General features: G+C 45.8%; 1 protein-coding gene across 5 annotated transcripts in view; it reads right to left on the reverse strand.

The window, feature by feature from the left end:
- The window catches only part of NKAIN4 (sodium/potassium transporting ATPase interacting 4), a 54,518-nt gene that overhangs the window by 25,193 nt on the left and 16,146 nt on the right, over window positions 1-13,179 (reverse strand). For all 5 annotated transcript variants that reach the window (XR_003258068.2, XR_003258069.2, XM_026092874.2 and 2 more), the window contains exons 2-3: window positions 1,938-2,075; window positions 730-810 (exon numbers count right to left, since the gene is read on the reverse strand). Coding sequence is in view for 3 of the 5 variants with exons in the window: in XM_026092874.2 (XP_025948659.2) it covers window positions 730-810; window positions 1,938-2,075 (219 nt within the window). In the remaining 2 variants the exon portion in view is untranslated. The remainder of the gene's footprint in view (window positions 1-729; window positions 811-1,937; window positions 2,076-13,179) is intronic.

Consider the following 13,179-nt stretch of genomic DNA (forward strand, 5'->3'; position numbering starts at 1 on the left):
GGAGGATCCTTTTCCAAAAGGTGTGATGGGAAACACTTTGCCTGGGGCAGCAACAACCAGACACCCACCCCTGCTATTGAACTGTGCTAGGTCTCTAGCAACACTGGGAGGGAGGAGGATTGTAAGAGAGGGTCAGTGAGGGAGTTGCAGGAAGGTGCTTGGTCTGGGCCAGCCCAGCTGGCCAGAGTCCCTGGCTGCAGCTCTTCTCTGGGAGAAGTTGTTAGAGGGAGCATGTAATTACTGCCCCCAGGGCCTTCCCCTCCAAGTCACACACCTTCTTTTGAAGGTGTCATCACAAGGGCATCAGCCATGATCTAGTTGGCTTGGAGCCTGCCTCAGCCACCACTGAATCATGGCTGGGAATTAACCTTCAAACCCCATCTCCCCTCAGGATAGTTCTGCCACCAGGCTAGCTCTGTCCTTTAAAAGCAAATACAGTTTATCCCCCATAACAGACAGGGCTTATTCCAGTCATTAGCTGCACTGACTGGTGAAGGATCCCAGAGATCAGTACTTGCCCCCCATTTTTACCATACAATAAGCACTACTACTCCATCCCCAAGGAAGTCAGCCCCCTCTGTACACAAGAGGACAGGACCTGCTCCAAGCCAGCCCCCAGCATCTCACCTTAAGCACACAGCAGCCTGCCAACTGCTCCCTCAGCTCACAGCTAAGCTCCATTCCCTTTGATAAAAAGGCTGTAAACTCATCCATAAAACCCCTACTCACCTTTGAGAGTCCTCCCACTTCTAAGTAAAAGCAGATGATGAAGATGTTCCAGGTGACCCAAATTGCAGTCCAGATGGCATACTAGAAAGGGAATGGGAGAGAGAGAAGCAATAAACATTAGGAAGTCACTGCAATTAGCTCGTATATATGTGATCCAGCTGGGGACAGTTAAACGTCCTGAGTCAGCATTGTAGTCTCTCTTCCTCTGTTTTTTTTTTTTCTTTCTCCATTCTGAGCTTTACCATCCCTGTGTTCCTCTTCTGAGCAGAATATTCTGATCTGCTTCTGAGAGGTTTGGCAGGGCAGTGCATCACCTCTACTACCTGCAGTACTGGGGCCAGGTTCCTAAGTGGCATCTCTCAGCGCAATGAATTTAGAGCCGCTAAGACAGGCTGGCATCTACAACTGAGGTAAAACACAGTGCCTGGTTCAATAGAGCTATACAGAGGTTTCCTCTTTGGGGGTCTGTTCCCTCTGTGTGCAGGCTGGAGAGGGAGGCTGGAATGGAAAGAGCTGTTCTGTTAATCAGGGCAGGGAGAAGAGGAGAGAGACTCTGAGGGGAGCCATGCCCTGCCTGATGGGGTGATAGTGTCTGATCTGGAGGACAGGCACAGAGAAAAGTTAGGGGAACTGAAAACTATTTGGGGCTTTGGCTGAGTCTGGAAGGATCTTCCATTTAGGAGTGCTATTACCAGACATGCAATATATGACTTTCCAATAACAGTTAGCCTGGGGAGCCTTACATCAAAATAGGGAGACCTTCTGCTGTAAAGAGTGCAGGTGCTATAAGGACAAGTGATGTATGTGTAGGCAAACCCCATGATCAGGCTGCTCCTCTACTGTGAGAGCACTTTTCCATGCGCAGGAGGTCCCTTGCTGTTAGAGACACAGCACCAGAGAGGAACTTTTGCTGTGCATTTGTCTAGGATCTAGTTCTTCCTCTCTGTTGTGCAGCATCTAGGTGTTACTTTGGTACCACTATTAAATATCCGAAGTCTTCCAAGTTTGGAGTAAGTACAGCAAAAATGTAGCATACTGAACAATGCGTTCCTCAGCACAGCCAGGCACCTCCCACTAAAATTGCTTGCGACGCTTATGCCTGACTTTCCAAGGGCTTTGCTCAGTTCCTCATCCCTTGCTATATCCCCTCAGAGTGAGGTTGTGGATGGATGTCTGTGGCTCTGATTCATAACACAGATGTTACTCACCACTACTATGTAGCGAGGTCTATATTGAATGGTGCCGAACAGGCCAAGGATAACAATGATGATGTGGAGGAAGTTGGCTAGAATAGGGGCCCACTGGTATCCCAGGAAGTCGAACACTTGCCTCTCCAACGCAGCAAGCTGGAAGGGAAAAGGAGAAGATGAGTTACAGCTTCTGGACTCATGACATTCACGCTCAAGGTTTTGACGCGCTCACTGAGAAAATCACTGCAGCAGCTGAAGACGTTACTCCCTTCCCAGTGCAATTTACTGCCCATGTGCAGGGTCGGTGGGACAGGACATGTGCATGCACATCCCCTCCTCCACTTTGCACTCTCCCACCTCCTCCCACGGCTAAGCTAACGTGTGAGCTGGAGTGTCCAAGCGTGGACAGGGCCTCCATCCAGTGCACTTTGCATGGGGAAGGTAGCCCTGGCAGAGCGCAGGGGTGAGCAATGGACAGTAACATCTCAAATGGCTGCAGCAGGACTTTCAAGAGCTCGTTTGTCAGAGCCCTCAGCACCACTCCGTCATTCCCAATACGGATCGTGTTTCTTGCTCTCAAGCACACATCTCTCAGGGTGAGAGGGAGGGGGAAACTCTTTTCTTCACTTTCTCCCAGCAGAAAATGCTGCCACCCAGCAAAGAAATTCTGCAAACACATTGGTTTTCCAGGAGGACAGACTGTGTTCCTCTTTCGCACTAATTACTTGGTTCAAGGCTAAAACTATTTTCTAGAAATAAATCTCCATTACTGTTGAAGTGCTGGGCCTGATTTTCAAACCATATCTGCATAAATATGAGCTTTGATTTGACCATCAGCTGTGTATCAAACAAGCAACTGGTCATCTGGTTCTGAACTGTTACGTGTGCAGCTGTAAGAGCAAAATAAACACGCCATTTCATGCCAGCCTGAACATCCTCACAGCCTGGAAATGTCATGTTTACAGGCAAACAGGGAGTGGAGGGGGCAGAATGGCACCTGCAGGTTTTCCCTGGGTGCCCAGCCTTACGCAGAGAGCTTCTCTTTGCTAACACGGTGCACGACCCCCCCGCCCTCCACCCCACCCAGGGATGTTGCTAGTGCTAAAGCACAGCAGGAGCTTTTCCTATCAGGGTAAGATTTCAAAGTGTGTTTAATTATCATAGTAATATACTGGGATTTCATTATGACATTTCATATTTATTTTCACCCCCCAAAATCATTACAATTTACCATCGATAGTCAATATTAATTTAACCACTAATTAGATATTAACCACAGACGATCCTGGTCTACTATGTGCAATCAGCTGTGAAATGTGACATCTTTTCCTAGCTTGGCTTTTAAGTGGCAGCTTGGTGCCAAGCACTGGGGTTTCTGTACTGGCTTGAAACACTTCGGGATGTGCATGGTCACGGGCCCCACCGAGGCTGTACGATGAGGGAAGCCACATATAGCAAATGACCGTTATTCCTCCTTTTTCCCAGATTGGTGGTGAAATCACCTTCACACCTCTCTTGGGGTAAGAAAGCATTGCAATTCCCAACACTATCTTGGAGATTCAACAAAACTGTATTTCAAAGAAATGCGTAGCATCCCCGGCTAGGGGAGGTCAGTCAGTGGGGTGGTCAGCAGCTTTCCCTCACCAACATCTCCCGTCGCTGGAAAAGGGGTGTCGGGAAAGGGGGGAGGCAGATGGAGGCGATCTCAAACACTGTCTCTTCTGCAAAGCAATTAGTCTTCCCTTCGAAGCACCACACACTGCCCCATCGTGACCAATTCAAACGGCCTAGAAGATGCTGTGCAATGTGCTCCGTGGCTGTGTGCGGCCAGCGTGCTGCACCTCCGAGGCCGGAGCAGGGCAGGTGGTGCTCAGTTCGCCGTTCAGCTCGGTCTCCTGCCGAGCACAGGAGATTTTCTGTATCTCCTCAGAAGCAGCAGTAATAGGTTAAACGCGTAATCTTTTAGAAGGGGATTAGCGCACATACCTTAACGATATTTGGAAATCTTGAACCCTGACTGGCTGGCAGCAGGTCACTTGACTGTGACCACTTCATCCAACCAGGCATTTAATTGGCTTTGTGAGTTACATTAGCGCAGGAGTATGTGCCGTACGGCGACAGCACCTCGCTATATCAATTAGCTGAGGGGACACAATGGGTGTATGTTCTGAAGAGATAACACCCTGCCATTGCGGAGGCGATGAAGTGCTTAGCTTCGCCTCTTGCCTTCAGACCCTGCAAAAAGGGATAAATACAGACCCCTCCTACCCATGCCTCTTTGCCATGAATGTTTGCTCTCAAAAATAGAAGCATCCATGCCCAGAAAAGTGCTTCCTTCTCACAAGTGAACATTTGCTGTTAGGGTTATCTGAAAGGGAGAAGTTTGGTCTTTAATTTCTCCTTCTGGTAATGATGTTTACTGGCTTGTTTGCATGAGGTGAAGCATTGGCTTGTGAAGTGGGAGGTGCCCAATAGTCCTGGAGAGGATCCAGGTGAGTCCCTGCAACCTGAGTGTGAGAAGACCTCTTGCAGAACCTGCCGGTCGTCTTGATCGTTTCCTGCTATCGCTCTTGTCTCCAGCTTGTTTCCATCCTGATTTACATGCCTTTTCCACTTTCCCTGCATTTTTAAATGTTTTTGTGTCCCTGGGAGCTGCCAGTGTGGCTCAGCTGGTGCAGAGAGACCTGCTGTGCCTGCCTCTTAGTTCAGCTGAGGGAAGAAGGATCCTGGGTTGATTCCCTTCTGTGTGACGTGAGAGCTCAGGCAAGCTGTTTCTTCATTTGTAAAAATAAAAGCAATTTTCTGTAAGATGTGTATTGATGACAAGCTCAAATGTTAATGATGAAGCTCTACCCTGTATTACTGACATCCAAGCAATGAGTCTGCACTGCGATCCAACTGTCAGAAATGCAGCCCAAGGTTACCCCAGGCTTGTCTCTAATCCCCCAAGAATCCAAGATAAATACAAAAACATTTGCTAAAAATGAACAGATAAACAACCATTTCACTCATTACATACTGTTGTGTATGTAAAGCATACCCATTAAATACTGCTGAGATTTGCGGGTAAACAGGGCTGATACTTGTGCTAACACAGTCTCGATTTGGGATTGGTAACAAAGCAATAAATGTAAAGAGTGTAGTCCCACTCTCCAGATCTGGTTCCTTGAATTTGGCCCAGAAAGGGCAGGGACTGAGTTTGCCCCTGCCTACGTGTACCAATATACCTACACCCTCGTACTGAAGCTCTCTTGAATCACTCTGAACTTGAGCTTCCAAGATTGTCTAGTTGAGCATGGGAAATGCCATCCTTCTCTGCTGCTGCTGCTGCTGCCGAGTTACAGTAGAACAATATTCTTGCTGTAATGTTCTTTATGATGATTCACATGGTTCTATTGAGAAATCCTATTATATTCCAGAGGTACTGGTTGTAAAGAGAAATTTCACAGAGTGTGGTGCTGGTTTCAACCTATTCAAAGCTGACAGGACCTTTCCATCAGGGAGGAGAGATTTTTCTTCTTTATGACTATTCTTATTAAAAGTAGGAATCCTTTTGCTCTTTTTGCTTCTCTAGACAATAGAACGTTTTTACCTTTCACTCCTTAAGTTAAATGATTTGTTGCAGTACTAAAATCAGAATAGTTGCAGCAGATTTTCCTCTCCTGAAATAAACCACATTTCTGCTGATCTGGATGAAACTGGAATAGGAAATAATCAAGTGAAGCAATTGTTAGTCAGGAAAACAAAACAAGCCAAAGCTCTCTCTTGGGCTATCCTTCATTTATATGGCCAAGAAAAATAAGAAAGGCAGAGAAGCTGTTCTGCAGTTTACAGAAAGTCCTACCATATAGCTCACATAGCGGGAGCAAAGGAAGGCTTTGTGAGCTGGCAAGACAGGACATGCTCAAGGTCTTCACACTATTAAAACTTCACCAGCGAGGGAAGCTGTAGCTGAGCTGGAGGGGAAGTTTGCTTGGTGGACCCTACCGCAGAACAGGAGAATGATCTTAGAAAACACCTCAAAATGTGGAACTGCTTCTTTGTGGAGGGTTCAAACAGTTCAAACTGTGTTTGTGATGGCTCTGTTGATGCCAGCAGAACAGTCTGAGCTGATTCAATGTGGGCTGGAGGGGAGGGACTTATTTAAATTCTGGTCCCCCAAATCTTCTCCAACCCAACAGCCTCATCTTGGTCTTCTGCTGCTCCAGTCATGCTGGTAAGCTGAATAGTCCATCCTGTTCCCCTTGTGCCTCCATACTGCTAAGGAAGAAGGGAAGCTGTTAAACAAGTCAGAGTTACCTGCAATCCTTTAACTCCATGTCCTTTATACCCTACTATCAAGGCCATGTTATCAGCTAGATTTCTTCTTCCTAATTTATTAAGCTTTTAAAGCCTTTCATCTTATTTGTTTTGGAACTGTGTCTTTCACTGTATTTCTGAAATCGATTGAGACAAAAAATAACAAGTATCACTTGCAAGAGGTTGGCATGACTGTACAAATGCAATAAAGATGAACAAAAAGCCCAAAGATGGGTTCAGATATGTAGACAGGTTGTCCTGGACACACACATGCATGCAGCCATCTGTATCAGTTCCTGCAGGCAAAGCCGCTCTTACATTTTCCAACCTTAACTTTAATCAAAGTTTTTTTTTTTTTTTTAATCTACATGTTAGGAGAGAAGTTACTAGTGTGCAGTAAATGGAGCAAATGAGAAAGGCTGTTCCTATTGTTATAGGCCAGCCAAGACTTGAGAAAGAGGCAAGGAATGTTTTTATGTAGTGTCTTAATAGTAGAAAGAGTTCTTCAACAAATTCACTGAATCATCTCAATTTCAGTTTTCCGAAGCGGTAATGGCTCCAGCTGTTGCTGAGAGGTTTTACAGTGAATTTTAAAAGGTAACAGACATGAACACTGTGGGTTTGGTTTTTATTTATGTCAAGGTCTTCTAGCTCACCCTGCAGTCAGCTTGACAGTTTGTTCTTACTGGAGATAAACGTTCCCAAAACCCAGTGCTATTTAGCCTTGGGAGGTCATTTTAGGTTTGTCTTTGTTTTTGACGTATCTTTGTGATTCGAGTTTATCAGAATATCACTTCTTCCACAAAAGGTTTAGACTTTGCAGGAAGCGAGTCTCAAGAGGTATAACTGATGGCTTCGGGTTTTGACATAGCAGAATTTTCCCTAAGAAAGGGAGACACTCCCTGCAAAAAATAAATTGAATTGTTTCATCCAGAAACTTAGAAAAATTTCCACTTGTATTATAAAAAAGCAACTTTAAAAGTCTTCTGCATCTCTTTGTCTTTTAACACAGAAAGGACAGAGAGCTGCATAGACAGCTCAAACTCCTGTGCTGCCCTTGTTCAGTGGATGTACACAGCTGCCTTGGATCCCTGAAGATATGTGTGTGTATCTGCAGCTTAAACACAGACCAAATTTGTGACTTAAACCCCCATATTTACTTTCCCTTTGGCCTGAACTGAGAAAAAGCCTCAGCCAGCACCACTCGCTCCCCACTGCACTCCTGTGATTTTCTTTCAAGGCTGATTCCCTACTCGTTGATTCAGCTTTTGATTTCCTGCCAAATGGCTTTGCTTTTTAAGAAGATGCTCTTTGTTTGTCTACTCTGCAAACACCATCAGAGTGGCCAAGACTTTCACTGAGAAAGGTCACTGGTCTTTTCTTGGGGGAAAAATTGCATTGATTTCCTGAGGTATTTTGGCCAAGCAATAGTTGATGACTCGAGTTCAGAGCAAAGTCACAGCATTGCTATCCCTACAAGACATAAGTAAGGACAAAAATATGATTCCAGCTAGACAAAAAAGCAGGAGGAAATTACAAAAACCTTGTACCATTTTAAAATATACCTATTTGTGTTTTGAACACAAGTATCTTCATTTTTTGTTCTTTCAAATAGCAAATACTGGCAAATACTTGGCAATACTGGACACCTGTTATTATACTATAGTCTTCTGTACAGTTTCCTTGCTTTTGTAAATAGTGAAACAATGCTAGATATAAAGAACCCTAAACCCAAGCCCCAGTATGGTGAAAATATTAGCAGTGAGTAGAAGACTACCTTCTGTATGCCAGGGCTTGAAAAGCAAGGTGGAGAAGATTTTTGTGGTACACAGTGACTGTATTTCTAAATAAATATTAATGGTCATAATAGCTGTTTAATTAATTTATCTGAAAAAGAACAGTTGTTCCCTGAGCCACGACTTCACAGCCCCTTAACTGAGAGGCTAGTTCTGCCAGGCACCACGTCCTTGTCTCTTCCTAAAGCACTCTTGCACTAATGCACACTGCGTTCATGAAATCTCATTTTTCTTCAGTAAGTGTTGTCAAGGAAACCTTCCTTGGGGCCTTGTAATCCACAGCCCCTTTCCCAGCATCCCTCACTGAACCACAGAGGTCAAAAGACTAATTGAACAGGAGGTCTCTGTTTGTCACTTTGTCTCTAAGACATGTTTGGTCATTATGGCCACTGGATACAATAAACCCTGTTCTCTTACTCGGTATGGTCCATTTCTTCTTCAGGAGCTGTTTAAACTGCCTTTATTCACACAAACATTAGAGAGATCTCCAAAAGTAGACCTTGCATCTTTAAATCATTTATGTTTCAGAAGCAACCCTCTGTCACTCTGATGGCTTGCAAGACAAATGCCTATGAAAGGCTCCCACAAGGTAGCTGGAGAAGTCACTGTCCCTAGCTGTGAGCCCCCGATCCACTGCTACAGGTCACTGTTCTGTACCAAGGAGCCAGTTCTAGGGTTTTATGCTCCAACAAACATAGCTTCCAGACTGTGCAGTGTGATAAAAGTGATAAAAGTGACAGCTGAAGATCAGACATGTCTTCTTCCACCCCAGTTAAGGTCCAGCAGAGAGGCTGTGCAGACTTAACCCCCCTCAGCACAGTTCAGCACAACTTCTCTGCTGAAGCCCAGAGAAACGAGCTGTTAAGCAACTTGGTGTTCAGTTCTCACTGCGTTTCTTGTCCTCCTGGCTGGGCACCCCTCCGCTCTGGAGTTCCCCCTCCAGGGTCACTGTGCTAGCTGACAACTATGCTCTCAGGAGTGCTGGTGCTTTGACCTTCATCCCTATACGTTCTGCTGCCAGTGCCTTTCAGAAACAACCTAGCTACAAAGATGTGCAATTATTCAGTCCCACATGCCTGAATGCTGCTTAGTATTCCAGGAAAGGCATGCTCCTTGGTAAACATCAGGGAAGAGAGTGGCACGGAAGTGGTGCAGAAGCCTGTTTATTTGTGCCTTGTGATGTAAGGCAGTAACTGGTAGCACTTTTTCCAGCAAGACTCCATGGTCCACAGCGCCCCACAACATGGAACGTGCCCAGCTGCAGCACACGCGTTGCAGCCCCTCTCCTGCTCTGCAGTCCTCTAAGTGGAGTGGGCAGCAGTACAGCTGGATTAGCTGGCTTTTGCACATCAGGTTGCAGAGGAGGAAAGAGGTCACCCAGCATGGCCTGTCTGTCTAAAGGTGCTCAGAATACAGCTCCCACGAAAACAACTGGTTCCTGGGAAGAACGTTTTAGTAAAATTATTGCCCTATTGCCTAAGAGTGACAGGTATACCTAGTGAAAGGCCTGTGTTGCCTAAACTTCTCCCAAACTGGAGTCAGCAACATGCCTGGAGAGGCTTGTACTCTGTACATCCCACATGGCCTCTGACGTGTTTGGTTTTCTTGGACCACATCTTGCCCTCAAGGCTATGTTGGACCTGAGTGGTTGCAGATGCCTGTCTGTGCAGCAGCAGCAGGTACCTGAGCTACTATGTTCCCTTCACTCCTGCTTGCGTCTCCTGATAGCATCTAAGTACCGCATGCTGCTATGGTTGCTGATTGCTGAGATTAGCAATCACACTAAATTAATAAGCAGGTCCCTTTGTGATCCAGACAAAAAAAGCACTCTGACAAGGATGACAAACTTGTTCTATTTGTAACCTACATCAACACTCAAACTCAAGTTTCCCAAACATAATTAAATTAATCTGTTGTGCCCATAATCTGTCTGCCCCAGCCCAGCTTTTTCTCCTCCCTCAGTTTCATAGCGCAGCTTCGGCTCTCCAGCTAAACCCTCGCAACAAAGAGGGAGACACTGGGACGAAGGCAACGTGACTGTATTTACAACAGATACAAAATAATGAGCTTCCTTCTTCAACAAGTGCCTGAAAGGTTTGTTAGCCAGATGCACTGTGAGAGTTGTTAGGAACAGCCTTATCCCAGACTCTGGCTCCAAATTTGTGGCAGTCTCGGCTTTTCCTCACCTGTTGGACAACTTACACTCCTATCTTAGTCCACCTAGTTGGGTGACCTCATACTGATGACCCTGGGCGAATGTCTTTGCTGCTCCCCACAAACAGTGTCTTGCTTGCTGGATAACCCTAGCACTAGAGGGGAGACCTTGGTCCACCAGTAGCATGAATTTCACTGTTGAGTCAAGCATATAAAAGATGTGTCGTTAACTCACCAGTCATTTCCCAGGGGAGATGTGCTACCATTTATGAGGCCATCTAAACACTATAAAGTCTGTGAGGCAGAGCAGTGTTAGAGATGAGCAGGAATTTAATTTTCTAATAGAGAGATTTATTTCCCACCAGCAGGGCATTATATTCAGTGATCTCTTCCCTCGCTCAGCCAGGAAAGGCTACCCAAAGTTCATTTTTGCTCACATGGGGGGGATGTGGGGAAAAAAATGAAACATCAAAATTAGCAAGGGCCAAGTCCAGACATCATAAAATTTTCCATTCAATAGGACCGGTGCAATGCAATGCTGGAGTAGGTGGCTGGCTAGAGGGGCCCTATACCCTCTGGACCTATTATTTTAAACATTGTCTGCTTACTTAAAAGAGATGGATAATAACTTGGTCTTGGAGCCCTGATGCTGAAGGGAGACAGCAAACACATTGACAGGTCTTGTGACTGTTTGGGCCAGGACTGCCCTGCCTGTCTTCTAGTGCTGCAGCTCTCTGGAGTCTCATGGATGTGGAAGCAGCTGTTTGGCAACAGCTCACAGGGGCTGGGAGCTCTCAAGTGCACTAGGAAGACCTAAAAATCACTGAGTGATTGGATGGAAACTCAAAGGGTATATGAAGCCCATGCAATACCAGTTGGACTCCCCCCAAATTTAGACAAAATTGTTGTTATCCTTGCTATTTTATAGGCACTTATTGCAAACTGCACCTTTATTTTGCTTCTGGTTACCCTGAGGTTGAAATCATGACCTTAAATATTCTAGTGGCAGTTTCCTAAGGAAGGAAGAAACTCTTGCTTCAGGCTTGGAAAGCTGAGCTTGGTTCTTCCTCCGTCCTGTCCACACACAGTCTGAGAAAGACTCGTGTCAGCATCACCAAGAACTTCCCCAACCTTTAGTTTCATGGGCAAAACTGTTCACATTTGATGTCCCCTGCAAACCTAATTCATGGCTGGCATCTCCAGGACTTTCTCCTCATGAAGGCTCAGCTGTGACCTGTGAGTTAGAGAAATGCCTCTCTGAGAACACCTGAAGCTGTTTTTCTCACCCAGAGGAACACAAGGATGGGAGTTTCTTAGTGAACATACAGCACGTCCAGCAGAGTCCCACTTTCCACATAGGTCTGCGTGTCACAGCACTCCTGAAATCAGCAGGTTGCTTTCCAGTGCATGTGCATAAAAGGTCTCTGTGTCACTGGTCTTTTGTAGAAACTCCCTAGGGCCTTGGCTATGCTATTTAAAGCTCCCCCCACTCCCCTTTGCTTGATGGTTCCTCTCCATGTGATCCTCACCTCCCTGTCCCCATCCCCATCCAGGCCAAGTCAGTGGCTGCTCTCCCCACTGCCTCATTCCTGCACATTTTAGTGGGAGCTCTAGCACTTGATCCCTTTAATTAGGTCACAAATGGATCACACGTAAAAGACTTATGCAGGCTAGGAAGGAAAAACACAGGCTAGCTCTGCAACCGGGGTAAAGCTAGGGAGGGGATGGACGCCCAAGCTGAAATAACTCTTCAAAACTTTGTCCATAGGAAAGAGCAGCACCCTGTTTCAGTTTCTGCTCAACAGCTGGGTCCCCCCCTCCCTGACACTGTCACTAAGCAGTAGTGTTGCTTTAATTTCCTCTTGCTCCTGCTGCAATGCCAGATTGCTTGGATATTCATAAACAGAAGGAGTTTAATGAAAATTATAATTAGAGCCCTGCGGTGCTCTTGCAGGTCGCCTTTACACTGGGCTGCCTATTTACATTACAAATCAGGCTGGTGTCACTGCGGAGTCTACAGCAACAGAAGAGAATTCATTAAAATGGAAGTGCAGGGTGGGTGAGAAATGGCAAAGGAAAAAAATGATACTGTTATTATTAATAATCTAGGAAATTGGGATCTGCCACGGTCTTTGCTCGTAGAAGAAAAGCCCATTCGTAATCATCTTGCAGCAGGAGGGAAGAGATAGTGGCTGCTCAGAAATTTCCATTGGTAATTACTGTACAAACGGATCCTTTTTCATGGAGCATCTGTTTCTTATGAAAAGCAAAGAGGCGACAAAGACTTTATCTGTCCCACTTGGATACAGAAAAGTGCTCTTAGCACTTCTGCTTCCTAAAACAGAGCTGTGAAGTTGTGGGGGTCAAGGAAAGATAACACGTGAAGCCAAAGACATGGATTCCCCATGATTTTATGGCTTTCCCCTTCCGCTTGCCAGGGGCTATGCGTGACACTTTGTGCTCCATTGTGATACCATGAGCAGCAGCTCCTTAAGAAAGACAGAAGCCGCCATTCAGTGAAGCACTTAAGCATCTGCTAACCTGAAGCACCATGTACTTCCAGCTGAAGTCAAGTGCTGAAGCGCTCTGTAAGATCTGCGCCTGACTGAGCAGGAGAGAAGAGCCAGTGAGGAAGAACACGGATGCTCTCTGCGCCTGGGTATCGATCCACTGACACCCAGCTTGGCTCGGCCGCACAGACAACCCCAAAGGAGCGTTACCTCCAAATACTGATGAAACTCCTGGGTTTAGGTCTGTTCCTACTGCTTCCATCAATGCGCTCCAGTTCCTGCACGAGTGTTAACGTTCTGTTTTCCCATCTCTATTATGGAAATAGGAATAACACCCTCACTTTACACAGATGATAGTTGGAGACTTAGGTTATGTTTGTAAAAAGCTTCTTTAATATTCCATGCTAACGCATCAGCAGAAACCATATCATCAGTGTGATGGTGGGTTTTTTGGATCTCAGAGTGTCTACAGTGATAAAAAGAAGTGGCATTTCAGGTTGG

The sequence above is a fragment of the Dromaius novaehollandiae genome, chromosome 16 (assembly GCF_036370855.1).
Source record: "Dromaius novaehollandiae isolate bDroNov1 chromosome 16, bDroNov1.hap1, whole genome shotgun sequence".
Lineage (NCBI taxonomy): Eukaryota > Metazoa > Chordata > Aves > Casuariiformes > Dromaiidae > Dromaius > Dromaius novaehollandiae.